The sequence below is a fragment of the Sphaeramia orbicularis genome, chromosome 2 (assembly GCF_902148855.1).
Source record: "Sphaeramia orbicularis chromosome 2, fSphaOr1.1, whole genome shotgun sequence".
Lineage (NCBI taxonomy): Eukaryota > Metazoa > Chordata > Actinopteri > Kurtiformes > Apogonidae > Sphaeramia > Sphaeramia orbicularis.
In genome coordinates this window covers 15,398,062-15,419,372 of record NC_043958.1, presented here as the reverse complement: position 1 = coordinate 15,419,372, position 21,311 = coordinate 15,398,062, and the positions used below count along the sequence as shown (strand labels likewise).

At 38.9% G+C, this 21,311-nt stretch overlaps 1 protein-coding gene across 1 annotated transcript in view; it reads right to left on the bottom strand.

The window, feature by feature from the left end:
• Positions 1-8,998: 8,998 nt before the first annotated feature.
• LOC115434306 (receptor tyrosine-protein kinase erbB-4-like) overlaps positions 8,999-21,311 on the bottom strand; it is a 458,688-nt gene continuing 446,375 nt past the window's right edge. The window contains exons 25-27 of the mRNA XM_030156187.1: positions 19,379-19,549; positions 15,688-15,973; positions 8,999-14,486 (exon numbers count right to left, since the gene is read on the bottom strand). Of these exons, the coding sequence (XP_030012047.1) occupies positions 13,648-14,486; positions 15,688-15,973; positions 19,379-19,549 (1,296 nt within the window). The 3' untranslated portion in view covers positions 8,999-13,647. The remainder of the gene's footprint in view (positions 14,487-15,687; positions 15,974-19,378; positions 19,550-21,311) is intronic.

Sequence of the window (21,311 nt, the reverse complement as noted above, 5' to 3'; positions counted from 1 at the left end):
TAATGGATCCTGAGAACCAACCACGATCATTTCAGTCTGATTATTTCCCAAATTAGCGATAATACTATCTGGCATAAAGGACCCAGATAAATTTAGACTAAACATGAATAACAAAGAGCACAACATAGATCATCGTACACTGACAGACCACTGTAGTTTCCGTGTTCTCCATGGTTTATTTTTAGGATATAGTGGGCGTAGTGACTGGAGATAAAGTGAAAGAACCACTGGTGCTTTTGCAGATGTGGAAGGTAACGAGCCACAAACGTTAGCCTTGTAGCATAGTTGCCCAAGTCATACACTATATGGACGAAAGCATGTGGACACGTTGAATTCAGGTGTTTCTTTTCTAACAGGGGTCTGGGATACAAAACAATAATAACAAATGTCATAAAATAGTTTTATATTGTGATAAATATCATAAATGTTGATGTTTATGTCTCAAATCAGCACAAACAGAACATCTTACAGCTGTAGACATGATGTGTTCCAATATTTATAGTATATAAACATCAATATTTCCTTAAGGTTTAATCGGAGATTTTTCTTCCTCAGTGAGATGTGATCAAAGTAGATGGTTAGTTGTGGAAGAAAATTATTATTTACAGTCACAGCATGAAAAATATTTGAGAAATTTAGAAGTAGAACATTTAAAACCCTAGTGGATGAAAAATAAATCAACGTTGAGAGAAATTTCTCAGACATTTTGGAAGCAAAGATAACGATTTAAACCAAACGAACCCATGTAATGATATTTATCACAATAAGAGACTATAATGTTAGAAAAGAAACACCCGAATTCAACCTGTCCCGATACTTTTGTCTATATGGTGTATGACTTAGGCAATTATGCTAAATACGGTTATTTTTACGGCACCTTTTTACCTTTACTTCCAACATTTTCACACCAATATTTATACTTTCTACTCCAATTTTCCAGTTTTAATACATTTAAGTGGAATTAAGTGTTTTGGTTTAGCATCTTCACAACTGATTTCATATTCTTGATGTAACCATTTTGTGCATATCACACATAATAAATATAACTCGATGAAAAGGAACTAAAAGACCGAATAAGACCAAACTGACATAAAAGATGTTCACTCCTGTCACCACTGATTTTTGGGTTTAGTGCTTATTTTGTTTGTTTGTTTGTTTGTTAGTACGCTGGCTTTCACAACATTAGATCAAACTAAAGAAAAACGACTGCAATACGAGTTCTTATTCCATATGATGAAACGAAGAGAGTGAAAACAAGATGAAACACTAAAGGGAGAACACACACTGGAGAAAAAACAGTATTTGTAGTACATTGATGTTTTTGATTTGATGAAATGCTTCACTTTTTTCCTGCATGCTTCTTACTCCATGTTCTATGTATGCACCAAACCACTGAAGCAAATTCCTAGTAATGGGAACCCTGTTTACTTACATGGTAATAAACATGATTCTGACTCTGAGTCCATTGTAGCCTCTTCTAACACACTTTTACTGTAGTACGAAGGCTGAACCAGTACGTCTACTTTTATCTGTTTCTTTAACACTATCTGGTGGAAACTAGAGTATCTTTTCCACTACAATAAAGTAAACTGGTCGCCTCAGTCACCGGTATATTTTAATTTACAAAGCAATTTTGGGGAGACTTCCTTCTTCTTTACGTTCACTGTTAAACTCTGCCTACTAGACACTTTGAAGGCGTTCCAAAGATAAGGACTGAGTTATGAAGGAAATCTTTTAGGTTGTCAGTTCCTGATGCCTGGAACAAACTTCAGTCTGAGCTCCGTCTACAAACACTAAAAACTCTGGAATCAAGGCTGTAAATGTTTTGATTGATTGCTTTTTAAGTATTTTTTTTCTGTATTTACAAATGCTTTCATAAATGTAAACTGTAACTATGTGATGTCTGGACCAGGTCTCCTTTGAAACAGATCCAACCGGGTTAAATAAAAGTTAATAAATAAATAAAACTACTGCTGATTCAAAGAGAACGTTGATGAAAGTAACCGCGGCTTCACGACGATACACACTGCTGTGACCCTGGAATAATTACGTACTGGTCTGAAGTTGGTGGTTTTTAAAAGCTTTGGGAGCTATAGAAGCTATTTCCAGCAGTTGTTGCGTGTTCTTTGGTGCAGGGGTGTGAGGGTAAAATGCTCCGTCAAGGTGACATGCTGCAATTAAACGGCGGCAGCGCTGTGTTGGCGACGGGCTGTAATCTGCGGGCGATGTCACAGGTGTACGGGGCAGCTGTAAGTATAATTGCTACAGGCCTCTGGGACGGAGCCGAAGGCCGTCTCGCGGCGGCGATAGCGGACTTCAACGCAACACCGTCTGAAAAGCAGACTTGTAACATTTTGACAAATGGTTATGCGGCAGTTGCCAAATTAACAGTGACCTCTCCTCCTTTGCTGTCTGGTGCGGGTGATAATGTGCAAAGTGCTGTCAGGAAGTGTGTTTAATGTTAGAGATAATCTTTCTATTATGTGAGTTCAACAGTAGGACGGGTTTTTTTCATCGTGCAGCAAATGGGAAACATAATTTTTTGACGGTGATACAAGCAGGCAGACCTAATATAGATTTTGATTATGTAGCTATATGTAAATACAACTGGAAATAGTTCAAATGGTGTTACTCTGCAGCTCTCTAAATTACTATGGTGGAACTCCATGTGCTTACTAATTGAGTTTCAGTGCTCTGAGGGAGCTAATAGAGAGAGGAGAGAAGGAAAAAAAAAGAGAAAAAAGAAAGGAGGGAGATTTTCTGTTCATAAACAGTGTTTACTTTAAGCACCCCATCGCCTTATTAGTATTAATAGCAGTTACTTCAGAAAGCTCATATTCTGCCATTGGACAGTTTTGTATTATTTATGATTGAAATGAAAGCCTGGGAGTGCAGCAGCAGTGGAGGAGCGCTGCATAGCAAACGATGTTGCCTATGCCAGTTTACATAACCAACACTTGAGTAAACAGCGGATTAAGCACAGCACGGGGCAGGAGGAGGGAATGGGGTGGGGGGGTAGGATGGGGGGGTTTGAGAGCAAAATGTTATATCCACACATTAGCCTATTTGAGACGAGCTTTCGGAGCAGGCTAGCGAGAACACTGCGGACCTTTTGATGCAGCTGGTCTTCATCTGCAAGTCCTTTTGAGCATGAAAGTGTGGTGCGCTGCAGAAATCTCGCCTCCAGTTCTGTGGTGTTGATCTTAAGAAGTCGGGTCAAAATAAGCAGGCTGCAACTCTAGAGCTTCCTCATCTTAATTAACAACACCATCTGTTAAATTTTATTATTAAAGCTGTTAGCGGGAGCATTAGAGCAACCTTTCATTTTCCACTGTTCATGGGCAGCGGGGTGGTGTCGAGAGGGGGGATGTGGGGTCTCAGCGGAGGACAGGAAATCCGCCCTGCTGAGGTGAGATGTGGTGGAAATTAATTAAGAACAAATGAGAGATACTTGTACTTTACTCGTGTGTTTCCAGTTCACGGTACTTATAACTGCACACCACAATGTTTAGGGATGGGAATCAATAAGAATTTAACGATTCCGATTCCATCATCGGTTTTACTTATTGATCGATTCCTTATCAATTCTCTTATCGATTCTCATTGGGTGAGGGGATAAAAGAGTACAAATGGGTGTGTTTGCAGTAACTGTCTTTCATATTTCCATCTCTGCACAGAAAATATAACATATACAGTATGTACAAATAATAATAACAGATGATGCTGGGCCCTGTTGGTGTGTATGTGTGTGTGTGTGTGTGTGTGTGTGCGCAGTGAAAGTGAAACTAAAGACACTTTACTAATTCCTCTGTTGCTGCATTTCCACTACGCGGAACCGGTTCGACTCGGCTCAGCTCGTCTCCCGTTGTGCACCTCATTTCCTTTCCCCTACCGTCAGAAACTTGTATTTGAGGGGGTACGATGTTTATTGCCCGCACCGGAACCGGAACTGGGCCCGGCGTTCACTCTGCCACTACATTCACAAGTGTCGTTAAGTAGCGAATCAAATACGTGACATTCCCGTAAATGAATCACATACTGTGTGGACAAATGTTTGAGCATATTGGAGGGATTCCACCCTTTTGAATAAATAGAAGATTTGCAAGTGTTACAAGTGGCCCTGGTGTCGTCTTTTAGACCGATTCTGCCTCAACGCCATATTGGCTACGTTCTGACCAAAACAGTACAGCGTACGCGTGACGTCATCGTGCATGCGCAACAAAGGAGGAATCGATAAGCAGAATCATTAAGCAGGCAGGCAAACGATTCCAAGGAATCGAGCTACTGGGATCCGGTTCTCGATTCCCATCCCTAACCATGTTACAAACAAATGTCACAGAAAAGAAAACTAAATGTGCCAGTTACGATAATCCTGCTCATTGTTTTGTGGTTTACTTATCCTTCCTGTATTTTGTATTTTATTAATAAAAATCAGGTATTTTCCTGTATTTTCCTGTATTTAATTTACTGATCATGAAGATGTTAATAAAAGCTCTGATAAAAGTTGAGGGTTATTATATCAAAAACAGAGAAAATGGAAGAAAAGTTGACTTTTTCAGTAAAAATATCATTAACTCAACATAAACCAAGTGTGTCCATCCACAGTCATTTTTCAAACTCCATGGGTTTTACTGGTGAATCAGTGTTGTAAAAGATGACAGTGTTTCCACGTTCACTATGGAGCCTCTGAACATCTAAATGGGTCATATCTGACAACCATGAAAAGATGACAAACTGTCTTTTACACCATTTATTTACACTAAAAACAAGAAGTTAAGGATATTTCTTTTTTTTTTGTCTTTTTTGCCATTTGTAAATAAAATTATGTCTGGTCATTAAAAAAATGTGTTTCAATTCAATTCACACACAAAAAAGTAAAAAGCGCTGTGCAAGAATCCCAACTGACAAAAATAGCCCAAAAATTAAAAATATCCTTAACTTTTTGTTTGTAGTGCATATGCATTAATAGGATTTAGTGGTTCAGAAGGTACTGAACATTTTAGATCAGATGATGATTTTCATTGCCAGTGGCTGTTTGGATCTTTATCGGTTAAAGTAGAAACTAGAAGATGGTCCTTTTTAAGCATTTTGGCCTTAAACGATTTTGGGTTTATGCAAAAGCTTAATATTTGCTTATGGTTCCATAAAAAGTGTGGATGCTTCGAGGTAAAACACTGATATCAGCCCAGGATTTCACATGACGGTACCTCTGTGCACAAAGAATGAATTTCCAAAACAGGTGTAGGAGTGAACTGGTCTTGACAGAACCCCATCCAACCACTTAGAATGAGTAAATCCATGTGAGGCAGTGTCTGTCTGCTATGAAGGAAGAACCTGAAATGAGGAGACTTAAACAGCAGCTAATGAGTTGATGTGATTTAAAACGAGATGCCAAAAAAACACTTATGGAGACATTCTATTGTATTTTGTGTCTACGGTTTCACATCAATCAACCATAATACAGCTTGATTTAACATTTAAATAAAAAAATTAATAGCACTAGATCTGAGGACTACTTCTAGGACTGGATCGGATTATATATACACTTTACTTTCTAGGTACACTGTTTTAAAGGACACTCGATGAAAGCGCCATGGAGGTATTTTTATATGCAGCTCCCCGAACCAAATTCTTCTGAGAATGTTTTCCCCCATAATATTTTATTTATGCTTTTAAAGAATATCCAGAGCATTCCACTTCTTGCATTTTGTTTTCATCTGCTCAAACTCGTCGACTCATCTTTTACTTTCATCGCTGCAAACACACACAGGACAAGCACAGAATGATCACCAAAACCACAGCGGCTTATACTGAATCAATCTTTATTTATATTAAATTAAAAATATACTTTTGACAGATTCATGTAACAAACATGAGGAACGGTATTTCTATGATATAAAGCTTTGGGTGTGGTTTTCAAAGAACTCAGAGATAGTCAGCAGTGGGCGACTCGGATAAAGGGACATGGGAAAGCTAATGGAGGAGTTATTGGCGCTGGCTTCCTTCAGCGACGTCTCCTCTACAGGTGGGGGTAAAAGCATGCAAAACTAACGGGAATAAATGAGAACGGGTTGTATTTGGGAAGGCTGCCTTTCAGGACAGAGGAGGACTTGGCTCAGTAATAGTATTTCCAGTAGAAACAGGGCAGACGGGGTTAACACTGAAATCCAAAACACAGTTTAGCGAGGTTCGTTGGCAGCACTTGGTTGAGTTTGATGTAGAATCAGAGGAATTTGCTTGTTTTCAGGGGGGTTTAATTACTAGGTGACAAATGAAATCTGGTAGAGATGCTGCACCAGTGGGATTTCCCAACCTTCCACCCACCACCGTCACTTTTACTAAACTGAAACGTTACATGAGGAACAGCCACAAAGCTCCAGGAAAAGGGGCCACAAGGGTCAACAAGCACTTTTAAAATCCAACCCCCCACCCATTTGTCAAAGGTACACTTACATAAAGCAAATATGTACGGCTCGATTTGTACAGTCGTTATAAGCGGATGAAAACAGCAGTCGGAGAGAAGACCATAGAAATTCGAAGCATTGCCTCCCTATTTACAAATTCACCATGTTGGCCGTTTCAGTGCTTTTTATAAAAATACTATTCACATTTGTTGTTGAAGTGTGTTAGATAAATTTTGGAGGAATCCCCAAAGATTCTGTACAGTTATACTGCGCTGATAAGTTAAACACTTAGCTACCAAAAAAAAAACACTCAAAAGCGATGATTTGTGCAATTAAGATGTGGGCAACTAAAAAGGATGGCGTGCATGTTAAGTAATGTACAGAAACAAACAATAGTGGAAAAAATTGAAAAGATTCAAGTCTCTTTAAAGAAAACCATCCTCGATCTTATGAATAAAATAAAAGTCAATATTAAAAGGACTATATAGGGTATTATTCACAAAAAATCCCAAGATCAGAAATAAGGATTCCCAGTTTGTGCTACTGAATTCAGTAAAAATATCAGGGTTATTTCCCTCCACACCCCCCACACTCTGGATGGAAATCTGAATATAATATTGTCATACAAAGGTGGAGGGTAGTAAAACACTCACTTTAGGTACCATGCAGGATGATATTGTACTGTACATTAGACTATCACAGCCTAAATGGTTATGAAATATTCAAAGATTCACTTCAGTACAACATGGCTACATGCCTCTGCACCGTGGCTTGGAGAAAACAGTAAAAAAAAAAAAAAAAAAGAAGTATTAAAAAAATTTAGCCTGAAACACTGGTGACACAAGAGTGTTTGGAGCTGAGACATATAGCAGCAGGTAACAGCCCGACACGGAGGCAAAATAGACCCAAAACAAGATATTCATTATATAAAGAGAAAGCGTTAACATTTCAGAAAGTAAACAGGATCTATATGACACGACCAGAATGGAACCAACTTGAATTTGCGGACATGAACGTTATTTTTTAGCATTTTGGCGAAAAAACCTCCAGAAATGACTTGATCAACAGCCCAGGTTATGTCTATATACGACTAAACTGCATTTTTATTATGTATTTTCTGGTTATGTAAAGAGTGCCAGGTGAATAAATAAGTAAGTAAGTAAGTAAATTTTATTTATAGAGCACTTTTCACAGACAGGGTCACAAAGTGCTTTATCAAATCACATCAAGTTTGCAGAAATGAGGCATTATTGTACATATTATTGACATAATTGTACATATGATTTAATGATCCTTATGGTTGGAAAGAGGTTAGTTGGTACTGTAGAACAAGAACTGGTTTGTTTGTAAAAATAATGTTTAATAATGTCTGTGAAAAATATCCATTGACTGGATCAGTTATAAACACTTTGTCTATCAAGGATGGCATTATCAAAAAAGTCAGTGAGCAATAATCCAAAGGAAACTCCTGGAATAGAAGTGCACAGATTATGCATCTAAGAGCTAAAGTCAAAATATAAATTTAATTTGATGTATGAAACACTGTTGTTTACGCCAAGGTAATATAGTAATGTTGCTAATTTGCTTTCTTACACAGTAGTTAAACAAAGATTACAAACATATTAATGATCGATTTTACCCTGAACTTAGGTAGTTGTGGAGCATATAAGGCTTAGAAAATACTGTTAACACTAGTAATACTGACTGCAGACAGACATGTTTTCTTCAGTTGCTGTGTGCTAAACTAATGTTAGTGTAAATTCTACTCTTAATGTAACTCTCACATCTATAATGCAGTCCTTTGAATCTACTCCTATGTGGGATTTTTCAGAACTACAGGGAGGTCATATATTTGATCTGTATATGACTAACCATTTAGTTAAAAAAAAAAAAAAAAAAATCACAGTTCATCCCCAAATTATCAGTTGTTTTCACACTTCAAAGTCTGAACTGAATGTTCACGTCCATTTTTGACACTTTAATTTTGTGAGCAGACATAACAGGCAGCATCTATATGGGATGCTCCTTCCTGTATTTAACATTGGGTACAATGTTGACAGGTTCTTCACTCATTACCTTAGCTCATTTTTAACTTCTTCCATTTCTTACTCCTTTGTTTATGATAGCCTTGTACAACTTCCTGTAATTCTTCTAAAGGTGTGAACCATAAGCTGTAAACTTATATCCATATTAACCTAAAAAGACCCAGTACTACTTTTCTGACAGTTCCCAAACAAATTTTTCTCTCTATTTAACCTTTCTTAAGTGATTTATCAACATTTATTACAATATTATCCTCTGAATTTTGCAGTTATTTTCTTATATTTAATGTATTGATCATGTCAATGTTCATAAAACCTCAGATTAAAGTTCAGGAATATTATATGAAAAAGACAAAACTGAAAAATAAATGACTTTTTCAGCAAAAATATCAAATACTGAGCATAAAAACAAGCGTCTCCATCCACTGTCACTGATCCAACTCCATGGGTTTTACTGGTGAATCAATGTTGTAGAAGATGAAGGTGTTTCCATGTTCACTACGGAGCCTCTGTACATTCAAATGGATCATATCTGATTATCATAAAAAGAGGACAAACTACATTTTATCTCCATTATTTACTTGTATTGATAGGATTAGTGGATCAATGGGTTTTATACATTTTAGCTCAGTGGATACTTTTGTTTGCCAGCAGGTGTTTGGGTCTTTGGTGGATTCAGCTGTTTGTGAGCTCATGTCCTCTGTTTAATCCCTATCAACACCTCTGAACTCTATTTAGGAAATATGAAAATTACAGTAATCCCCACTCAACTTTAAGAAAAACAACTCCACCTCCTATTGTCATTTGTTCTAAATGCTCTAAAACAGATACTTGCTTTTGATGGCTAACATAGGACAGGACAGTGGCTGTTCCTGAGACCAAGCCTTAGTGATATAAAAGAACAATATTTACTAGTTGATGAAATTCACAAAATGGAGAGATTAACATTCATGCTGAGGCTGCAGGCTGAACTTCACATAATAAAATGGGGCAAATGGATTAGTTTCTTTAAAAACAATGTGTGGTTTGTCTTATAGTCTTGTGAAATGTTATATAAACTGCTGCTCTAAAAAGTTAATTAATTAGGTAACTTGATTGCTATTTCATAACTGTAACCTAAATTATCTTTACAATTAGACTGTGACTATTGTCTGATGCCAATTGTTGTTAGTTATGTTCTGTATGACAAAATAATAAATAACTAATCAAAACTAAGTGTCAAAAAAGGGACAATATTTACATTTTGCAGTGACTCAAAACTGTTCCATGGGATTGCAGTTTAGTCGTATATAACCCTCCTGTAGGAGACATGAAGGACACTCAGGAACATGTGAAGCCTGACATCGCATCGGTGTTTCAAGCTCTATCTGAATCCAAAACATATCTTGCCAGGGTTTGCAGGACGATTTGGAACAAACAAGACAGACAGAAACAAGGCATGTGATTTTCTATTTTCTTTCTTTTTTTCTTTTTAACCACTGTCCTTTCTTGGAAACCCAGATTTGGCAGTCACTTCCATCACTCGGTATAAACAAGCCTGCAATAAATATTTCATATTTATATTAAATGCTGTCTCCATTTCATTAGAGCTCCGAAAGGGACTACAAAATACTCCTTCATCAAATAATCATGATATCATCAAAGCGGCAAAAGAAATACTGTTTGAAGAAAACAAAATCCATAACGTTCTTGAAGCTGGTCAGTACCACCTAAACTGTGTTTTCTTCATGAACTCCTGGCTGGGGTACCTTCCTCTGACTTCTGTTTTCTGAAGTGGTAAACGATCCGATAAACAAGTTGAATATTTCAGTAACGCATGGCGGAAATCCTTTCTTTCTACCCGCGAGTTTGATCAAAGTGCTCCGTGGGGAGAACAAACATATACAGCTCTGCATGTGCATATGCTCAGACGTACACGTTCACACACACTTACACTAAAAAACACTAAATACACAACAACAGCTTGGGCATGGCTCTGTTGGAACAGAATGATGAAAAGATGTTGAAAGAATGACAAAGGAAAGTTATCATGATCATCGGAAACTTACTAAAGGTTCAGAAATAACATCTAGTCCACATTTACTGAATTAAAATGTCATTCTAGTCACGTGTTGCAAAGGAACCTCTAAGGAAAACCCAAGTAACAAGATTTCTATGTTGATCTTCTAAGTTTGGCGAGCTTTGAGGTGTTTTCTCACCCACAGATGTTCTGTATGGCTTGGCAAGAAGCAAGAATGGCTGTTAACACCAGCGCTTTTAGCAGCATTGACTGGCAGTTTTCCTACAGAGGCGTCAGTAGTAATGGTTACAGTTCCCTTGAGTGCGAAGGGACAATCAGTGTTCGATCGGAAACCTCAAGAGTAAAACGCCACCAGGATACTTTCACTGGAGCTTGAAAGTCTCAACAGATCAGAAATATACTCAATCTGCGTCCAATCTTGCAGCACGGTGATAAAAATTCAATGATGGTAATATGTTACAGCTTAAGGGAGTAGAGGAAGTTTAACCTAAGTTTGTTTTAGCAGCTTTTTACTGTACAGTTCAATGTACACTTTCGGCTGCAGCACAGTCAACTGCCAATAAATATAGGCTTATAAATAGACACATATAAGGGTATATGATACTTCAAATGCAGCCAGCACCGGCAAAAACAGACTCAGCACGTAAAAGTAGCAGAAGGGAACATATACATATAGTCTCTAGCCGACGATGGAGGCAAAAGGTGGACAGTGGTTGTAAGAAACAATGGTTAAATCTGTTTAAATAATAAATAGTTGCAGCAATTATTATAAACAACCAAAAAGCTGACGTATACGGATGGTATTGTTGGTCCAAATTGCGTGTATTTCAAACTATGACCAGCCTTTATTAGTCATTACTTCCCTTTGTGTAGTCATATACCAATGACGAATCCAAGAACAAATTATATAAGAAAGTCTACAAGAGCAGAGACGTGGTGGGAAGAATAATAAGCATCCATTTCCTGCTTAAATCTGCTGCAGAATTATAAGTATCTGAGGATGACATGAATATTTTGTGCCGACACTGGATGAATGATAACAAAGAAAGGGATCCAAGTATTATCTGTTCTCTAGGCTGAGTCTTTTGGCACAATAACAAAAAATATATCACAAAATCTTGCTTGAAAAGTGTACGACCTATCCAAAATAAACAAGAGTCATCTACAAATGTGCAAAGCTCTCAAGAGAGTTGCTGAGTGTTGTTGCTGTTGAAAAGTTTCTGATTCTCCACGTTAAAAATGTATTGTTTTTCAGTTGCAGCACTTTACATTACAGATACAGTAATACGGTCACGACTCTTGATGTTCCATTTAATCTAAGGTTAGCATGAGATTCAATAGAAACAGGTAGTTTACCATTTTGTAGCCTTCCTTCAAGGTCGAAAAATAAACTTTATTGCAACTTTTTTTCAGGCAACAAGTCACCGCATTAAATGTTTAATTCGTCCACTGTTACCTTGGGGCAAAAGAGAATGTATTTCAGCAGCATAATATGGTAATTTCCAATTTGATCAAACTCTTAAGGTGGTTTCAAGGGTAGTATCTTGTAAAATTGGAAATTCATCACACTATTACCCCAATTTATGTCATCGTACTAGAATGTTTAATGGAATAATTGCACTAATACACTAAGATTTCATTGTTTTTCCATTATTGTTTTTGCCCCGTCACCCTGTTGCATACATTTCATTGGAACGGTATGCAAATCTACCCATTAATTATTAACTGAATTTCACTTTGGTAATTCCTATGGTATCGCTTCGTTTTTAATCATTATTACTCTACTAATAAAATGTTATCACCGAGCTGTAACGTAAAGTGCTGCCCATTTCTGTGATATCATGTCATGTCTCATGTGCTGACAGCCTTGTTTGAGGTCAGGCTAATGTTGTGTCTACTGTTAGCTAGCAGCAGAAGGTTAGAGAGGGTTTATTTCGCTGGTAACCCTGTCTTCACTGAGTACTATCTTTCCCAGAGACATCCCAGTGGAGCCAATATTCGCTAATATGTGAACACAATAACATAAACCAACACACACGCACACACTAATGTTTTTACTGTGCTCTGCTGGTGCTGTCTTGTTCATTCCTTGAGGTCCTCATTAAGCGGCTTGTATGAACTTTAACTCCTCTCTCTGTAGATTCTTCTTTTGCTCTACTGCTCTCTCCGTTTCTACGATCGCCATTTTGAGTACAGCTGCTTCACGGATGGTCTTATTCACTATCACCCATTCTCAACCTTAACTCATCTAAACTACCTTCATGATCTGAATGGGAAAACCAGTGTATACAAATCAACCGTTTTAACACTGCAACCAGTGTTTGTAAAAATGTTTACAGTGTGTTTTTTTGTCCCTTATAGCCTTTGGCAGGGAAATGCTGCTTCTGATCAGCTTTTCCACAGCAGTCTGGCAAAGACAACACAGCGGCTGCCCCGCAAGTTTTCGGGTAAAGTTTGAAAGTCTATGGTTGAACTACAAATGCAAAAGAAGAGAACACTGTAGTTTTGGCCGTCACAGTATCACAGTTACAGTAGAAAGATGAGATGAGTTTCACATATTCAATGGAAAATTTGACAACACAGAGTATAATCCTATAGGCAAAAAGATTGGATATGATTGATCAGCTTTCAGTGCTCCGTCTTTTGTCTCACTGAAAATCAACTCAGTATTTTTTTCCTGACGTTTTTGCGCTTTTGCCACATTCTACCAGGTCATTCTCAAAACTGTTTGTTCTGTCTGCTGTATTATTTAAGCAGACAATAGACCAGAAAATATGAAGTCAAAGTTCTTGTTCCTCTTATGAATTTGACACCGCAGTGGTTGGCAGTGAGTTCAAGTCCCTCGTCAAGACAACACCATACGTCCACTGCTGCGGTACAGTCACGCCCAAAACTAACCTTCACATTTTCAGTGACTCGGAGCTCAGTCTCTATCTACAGAACAGAAATGGACTGGATATGATACGGAGAAGGTGCTTGAGTCTGGTCTGCGTGGTTCGCCTCTCCCTCTGATGTCGCTACAGTCTACAGCAGATGGCACGTTATTTGGAAAAAATGTTTTTTTGTATGTGTGGGGGGCAGCGCTGGTTGTTGCCGCTCCCCTCTGTGTGAGAACAGTGGAACCGGAGAGGATGTTAGGGGCTGCTGGAGGCTAGAGTCACACTCAGGGAGTGGAACCAATCTAGACCACAGTGTTCCGCTGTCGGTAAGGTGGAGGTGGCAGGACGGTGCCTGATTTCAGGGAAAACTCCGACATATATTCCGGGTTTTCAGCGACCGCCGGCCGTATGTGTCCGTTCTGCTTATAGAAGAGCTTGGCATTAGTGGAGCCCCCCTGGGCGCCATCAGGGACCACCTGGTTAGTCGACTTGGGAGGCAAGCTGTGCTGCCAGTATTCTGGATTGTCAAAGGTCACCTTCAGCTTCTTACCACTGGCTTTACCAGACGTCTGTCCTCCGTGCTTGAGCATGCTCGCTGGGTGCGTGGTGGTGAGGCTCTGGTAGGCTGGCAGACTGCCGTGCCCGATGGTGGCTGAAGTGGACAAGGAGCCTGACTGACACACCTGGACTTGGGCAGTAGTCCCTGTTTGGCTCTGACCAATGGAGCCACCACCTGGATTGCCAGGCTGTCCTGCAGGTTTGATGGTGTGATGGGCGTGGAGGATGTGGGTCGGTGGGCCGTGGTGGCAGGGCATACCAGACGGAGAGGGCTGGACTGTGGGGAGGGGGTAGTGGGGCAGGCTTGTCTGGATGGTCAGAGGAAGGTGGGAGGCTGAGGTTGTTGCTGAGATGGAAGCTGGTGGCTGAGTGGGAAGCGGCAGGCCGTTTCTCCTCAGAGCTTCCAGGCCCAGGTCTGCAGGACTATGGAAGGTGTTGAGGTAGAGGGGCTCGTTGATGTACTCGTCCTCTCCTTTGGGCTGGCTGTTGGGTGTGCTGTGATAGCCTGGGTTGTCCAAGGCATGGATCTCACCGTTTTTACGCCGTGAGACAAACGGGTTCTCCTCAATTGGATTCAGGTATTCTACAGCAGAGATTAGAAAAGGGAGGAGGGAGGGTGGAAAGTTGGAGAACAAGAGAAAAGCGTGATGAGAGGGTAAGACAAACAACAGATCCACAGAATCTCAGAGAGAAAACAAAAGAGATAGAAATTGAAAAAGTATAAGAAAGAGATCACTCGCTAATGAGAGGAGAAGATGGAGATAGGGATGATAATAGCGATAATGGCAGCCACTCAGGACCAGACTGGCGACTTGCCAGCAGTTCTTTGGAACTGGAAGCTCCATCTGCCGGGGGTGAAAATGCCAGCAAATGACCCCTCTTCACTGCTTCCAAGTGCTATAATAGTGGGGTGCGAAACCTATTGATTTTGCCCACTCTTCCGCTCCTTGACATTGCATCAGATGCATTTTGCTGCAGGCTTTGTTATATTTCGAGCTACTCAAAAATCAAAGACGCTAGTGTGAAAGCAGGGCTGATGGAGTGAATTATGATCAAAGGCAAAACATGACTCTGTAGTAGCTGACATACACTGCTGTCAACGGAAACTCAGGAGGAATTTTAATCAATGGAGCGAAATGAAATGAACAGGCAAAATATACTACAAAGGATTGTATTTACTCTGTGAATGAGTGTAGAGATGACAGAACAGAATAGGTGCAGCAGACACATGACGTACATGTAAATTGTGTAGATGTGTAGTTGTGTAGTTCCTGAAGACTGTGGGGTTTCACTCTGATTTCTTAGAAATAAATGTTTTTGTTTAAAACCTCTCTGACACCCACTAAGTCACTAGTTTATGGGTTAAGGTTACATTTGAGTTATTTTTGAACTGATGTAGTTGAGGTTGTGTTTTAGCTACATGCTAAACACAGGAACTACAAGATGTTCCCTGTCAGATGCAGTCTTATTCACGTATTCTAGCCGTACACTTCTGTCATAATGGAAGGAAAAGCTATGAACTGTCCCTTAAGAGTTAGAGCTCCATTAAAAGAAACAAAGTTAAAATGCATGTGTTTAAAGTTATGTATGAGAGCATTTCCTCCCAAAATGCCCCTCATAATATCACACATCATCACCATAGAATCCCCTGCTGGGCTCTATTCTACCTCTGTTTGTTGAAAAATCAGCGTAACTTGATTCTCAGGGCCACTGCCAACTCATTTCTGAGGCTACGTAATTTCATTTACTACCCCTTACTGTGTTTTTTATTTGAGCTGGAATACCTGAGGAGTTCTTGTCCTTCATGGGGGTCATGTATCCATCCTCATCCGTGTCCCCTCTGGATGTCCTTTCGCCCAGGAAAATGGTGGGGTCAGCGCTGTACCTCTGGCCCCCGCTGTCCTCCCCGACTGCTTGGCTCAGGCTCTTCTTATGCAGACTCCCGTTGCAGCGCTGGTCCTCCGGGGCCGGACCTTGGCCTCCTGAGGCTTCTTGGTTTATGCAGGCTTGGGCACCTGCCACAGAGCCCTCTGCGGGGTTCGGACCACCATCTCGATACCCAAACTGATTCTGGAGTAGAGAAAATGCAATGTGAACAAAGGTTAAACACAGTGACTAAATTCTGCACCTAGGGCTCGTTCAACCAGAACTTTAACAGGAGAAGAATAAAGTTTTTGAACAGATCATGTGAAATATTCATTATGATTAGTTCCATATATTCATGGGATATCATTTCATTTTAAAATAATGTTATGTTAAGTTTACAAGAGTCAACTTATCCATTGGTAAGTGTAATGTAATGGTAAGAAATTGGTTGATGTCTTTTAGGAGCCATGTCACTGACTGATCAATACCTTAGACTCAATTTGTTCAGTGAAAACGCAACTACTTCCTGTCATGAGCAAAGTACTGCAAGGATGTGAAGAGAATTTTATTTGCTTTGGATTTACTAGTTCAGTTCAGTAACATAAATTATTTATTTATGTATTTATTTTACCAAATAAATATATGTTTGTACAGATCACACAATTGTCCAAGCTAACAGTTGCTAGTATTAGCTACTGAGTGAACCATAGCTAATGTTAGCTAGCAAGTTAACAGTGAGCTAACCAGTCCTTTCAGAAATTGAAATAAAATTTAAGAAAAGTTTAAGCTACTTTAAGATCTTAAGAGACTGGTGAGTTGTGAGAAAATATTTGTTGCTTAAGTGTCAATAGTCAACTAATTATTTAATAATTAAAGAAAATGCAGTAAAAGTAATCTTGGGCTTGATAAGGCATTTTTACAAAACAAGCAAATGAAAGGAAGTAGCCACATTTTTGATCATGATTAGAAATCATTTGGTTTTGCCTGTGGATCACACAGTAATGAGCCAGACTGATTAGCTGTGAAATAAAACATCGATGTGAGCGATATTAAGGTATATCAGCAAATTATTTCTCTGTTGGATTACTGTGTTATGAATGCTACTGTCACAACATATAATTCAATGATTCTATACGATTTACAGCAGCCTCTTAGGTTTTATCTGGTCTTTACCTTGTTTCCGTGCAAAGGAGAGCTGACCCCACTGAGGTGACCAAAAGAAACAGTAGTATAATAAACAATAGTATATAGAAGAAAAATACACAATTCTCAGAATTTGACTGGAAAGATTTGATATAATGTAAGAACGTAAGGCAGGCCTAGCTGTTTAAATGTTACATATTACAGCTTGTACAGTATGTTTACTGTGCAACAATTCCCTGACAGAGGAAGTAGAAATACATTTTTATCACCGAACTGAAAAGCTTCACAGTTCAATTGAAACTCAACAAACATTCTTGGTTTGGATGCCAAAAATAATAAAGTGTGAGTCAGTTGTATGCCACCTGCAGCAAAGGCAGTGAGACTTTTAACCCATGCATCTGTCTGTTGAAGGTAAAATTCTCAAACAAAGTTCTGCTGGTGTAGTCATCAGCCTTCAGGGACAGTAAGGGGCAGCAAGGCACCGCTACGATTCAAGCACCTGCACCTCAACACAGAGCAGAAAACCCCACGAGGAAATACAAAACATGACATGTGAAGCAAAGGGCTTCTTGTGGTGCTGTGTTGGCTTGCCGTAGGCTATTTAACCCAGGCCTACTCTTCTGCACTCTTGCCAAGTGCGAGCGCTACTGCAGCAATTACAGGAAACAGAGCAACAAAACACAACAAAAAAAGGGAAGCGTCCTGGGGTTATATCTTTCCACCTACTCCTACTTTCTTCCCTTGGTTGCAATCAGCTTCCCCCTCCTCTAAACTTTTCTGTTCATCCCTTCTTCAAAGCCAGTCATTACCCGCTCCTCTTTTCAAGTATGAGCATGAGAGCAAATCAGCCCAGATTAGATAACCGTCTGTATCAGACCGCGTCTGCAGAGGCACAACCTGAATAACTAACTTCCCGTGGCAAAGTCAGTCAGCCGATGGATTTTAACAATGAGTTCTGGCCATGTAAGAAGCTTGTGACTGCATAATCAAAAGTGTTTGAATTTGAGATAGAGGTGCTGACCTTGAATAGGCAGGACCGTGGATGAATTACGGTTATGTTTTTGCAGTAAGTGTGCGTTTGTTGGTGAATAAAGAGCCACCGGCAATATAGTAGGTCACGGAGGGTAAAGGTGCATAAGATGCAGAGTCGTGGTCGAACAGCACATGGTGCATGCTGCAGAGCAAAACAGCCTGAGCCTGCAATCATTGTCTATTAGTAAACGGCTCCGGCATTTTAAGCGAGAGCGTCTGCTATTTGCCTATGGAGCCCTGAGTAATGAAACCTGGGGCCTGGGGAGCTGGTGCATAAAGAGCCCAGGTTTAAGCCACGCACGCTGGGATGGAAATGATGGAGCTGGGCCATTAGCAGAGGAAAATCATCAGTGTATTGGAAGTTCTTAACCACCTTGAGCATTTATAAAGGACAGTGAGTCGAGCAGTTTTTTTTTTCCATAATGGAAACTTACGCCCAGAGCAACTTGGAACAAACTACAGAAAGATTTGAACTCTCTGCAGTTTTTTTATCTGTAGGACATGTTTAATATTGTCAAATTTTACTTATTCTTGTTTTTCTTTTACTTGATCCATTTGTTTTTGATTGTAATGACTTGCAAATATTATTCAGGTTTTATTACTGTAATCAATTACTGTTTTATTTGGGGTCCTTTTCGTTGGTTGCATTGGAAACAAAGTCTTTGCCTCAGTCTATTTTCCAGGTTTAAATGAGTGTTGATAGAGCAAATCAATGACCATTTTACCATAGGAAATCTCAAGTGGCGTGGTGATGTAGTAGTTAACGCTTCTGCTAGAAGTTTTCCTGTCAGTGCCCCTGACCATGGCACAAAGGTCTGGAGTTGGTCCCTGAGCCCCTTCAATGCTGCTCCAAATATGCCAATGCTAATGCTAATGCTAAGCACTGTGTATGTGTGTATTAGGATGGGTAAAATGCAGACACTGAATTTCCCTTCAGGGAAACTTGGGAGGTGCACCTGGCTTTTGCTCCCATCAGATAGCCAAGCCTTTAAATAGATTATACAGGGTGTCCCGTAAGTCTCCATACATAGGAAAAATAAACGTTACTTGACATAAACCATTTTTATTTATATAATATGCTCTATATGACTGCCATTTTGTCGGGAACATATTTCAATGCGTGTCCTCCACTGCTGAAGAACTATAAAGAAGAAATATAAAGAAATACACGTTAAAACCATATATGTATGGAATGTATTATGTCTCCTATGTACGGAGACTTATGGGACACCCTGTATTATACATATTTAATAGTTTTAATCATCACTGTCATATATTTTCTGAACCAAAAGTATTTGATGCATGGTTTGTTTGTTTTTTAATTGTCTGTCCTGTTAACCCTGTTTTCTTTGGTCTGTGTTTTGTAAAGTGCTTGTGGTTTTAAATGTACAATAGAAATAAATTAGACTGCTTTATTTCGAGTCGTATACTTACTCTGTTTGAGTCGACACGTGGCCTGGTGGCGTACGACGGAGGAGGCATGTTGAAACCGCGAGGCACCAGGTACTCCTCAGCGTCCATGAGGTCGTCCAGGTCCTCTTCATCCAGAAGACTCTGGAAGAACTTGCTGTCGTTGGGGCTGGGCAGCTTCATGCGGTCATCCCCCTGAACATACACAACATCATTTTATTTACTTGAAACCAGAGATGGCAAAAGTACACACATTCTGAACATAAATAACAGTACTGGGACTTAAAACTCATAATTATAATTACACATAACTATAGTTTTGCACACTTAATGTATATTTCTTTAACCCTTAGGGGTCCATGGTCACGGCCCCATGACTGAATCACGTGACATTTTCAACACATCGTAGCATTGGAAGTCAGTTGCATTCGAAAGTGCAGACTTGAAACACTCTCCCACTTTTTATTTGATGTTGATAGAACAAATACAACTGGAGATATGACATTTTGAAACTAGAGGAAACAAACGTGAATGAAAGTATGAAAATGAGGTGGAGCGGGTGTTATATTTCTTACTATATCTTCGTCATTTTTTGTCCTTTTTCAAAACAGATAAAACTGGCCAAATCTGCAGATTCTAATCCACAGACTGCATTAGCATTACAGGTAAGGGTGAGGACGACACCCACCTGAATAGGATGCAGAAACTGGGAGGACCAGGGGGGTGAGAAAACCGTAGAAAATGCCTATGTAAAGATAAGCTTTTATGTCATATATTTGAGTATAGTTATAATTTATTACAATTTTAATTTTACATACCTAATATTTGAAACCAATATTTACTTTTTAAGTCTTTGAAAAGGTTTGTTAAGCATCTTTGTGTTATTTATGCAATAAATTATATGATCTGTCAAATCAGATTTTATATTTTTTGTATGTTTTTTGGCCTTTTATGTTGATACAGTAGGTTAAAGTGAAAGAATAATAGGTAGATTATATAAATGACATGCTGAAAAAAAAAAATTAACATGGGTATAGTAAACGTTTCTCTATATAGTATATAAAGGCAAAATCAGAAGTACTCAAAAAGGGCCAAAATAGGCTCAGACCCCTAAGGGTTAATTATCATATTAATAATATATTGTCTAGTACACTGTATAAACTGCTGTTCTAATTTTGTGTCTTAATAGAGTATTTTTGTTCTTTTTTGTTGTATTGATAATTTCGTTCCTGCTACTTTTTTATTATACTTGAATGGAGCAACTGTAAAACCTAATATCTCCCCCTGGGATTAATAAAGTATTCCAATTCTTCTAAAACTAGGCGTACTGATTCAGCTGCTTATTCAGGTACCAGTGAAAAAGTAAAGGATTTGAAGAAGAAAGTAGGTCTTTGTGGGACATTTCTGTCTAATAAACCATTCTAACTTCAAATCAAATAAAGAGCACAATATCCTGAAAATAAATACATTGTTGACCCTCAACTTGGAAGAACAATATTTTTGTCTCTTCTCATGAAATGATTGTGACAGTGTGTTTATTCTTGATAAATAAAATGGAACTGAACTCAGTATGTGATCACTGCATCTGGTCAAAGGTAATACTTATGTGTAGAAATAGAAAGAACAGAGGCATGTGTCTGAATTTAAAATTATTCCAACTTTATGGGCAAAAGTGTGTTCATATTATGGGTCTCGTTTTTGTCTTATGTCTGTTATGCAGTTGTTGTTACATCCTTTACTTTGTTTTGATCTTTACATCATTTCTTCATGTTATGTTTATGTTGTCATCTTGTTACCTACATGTTTTTGACTTTATTTCTATTTCTTTTATTTCTTTCTTATTTTGCCATCATTTCTTTCTTTTTTGTGGCGTATTTTACATCATTTTCATCACATTCCATCTCTACATTGCTGTCATCTTGTTGTATCTTTTACTTTGTTTTTCTGTGGTTCCATC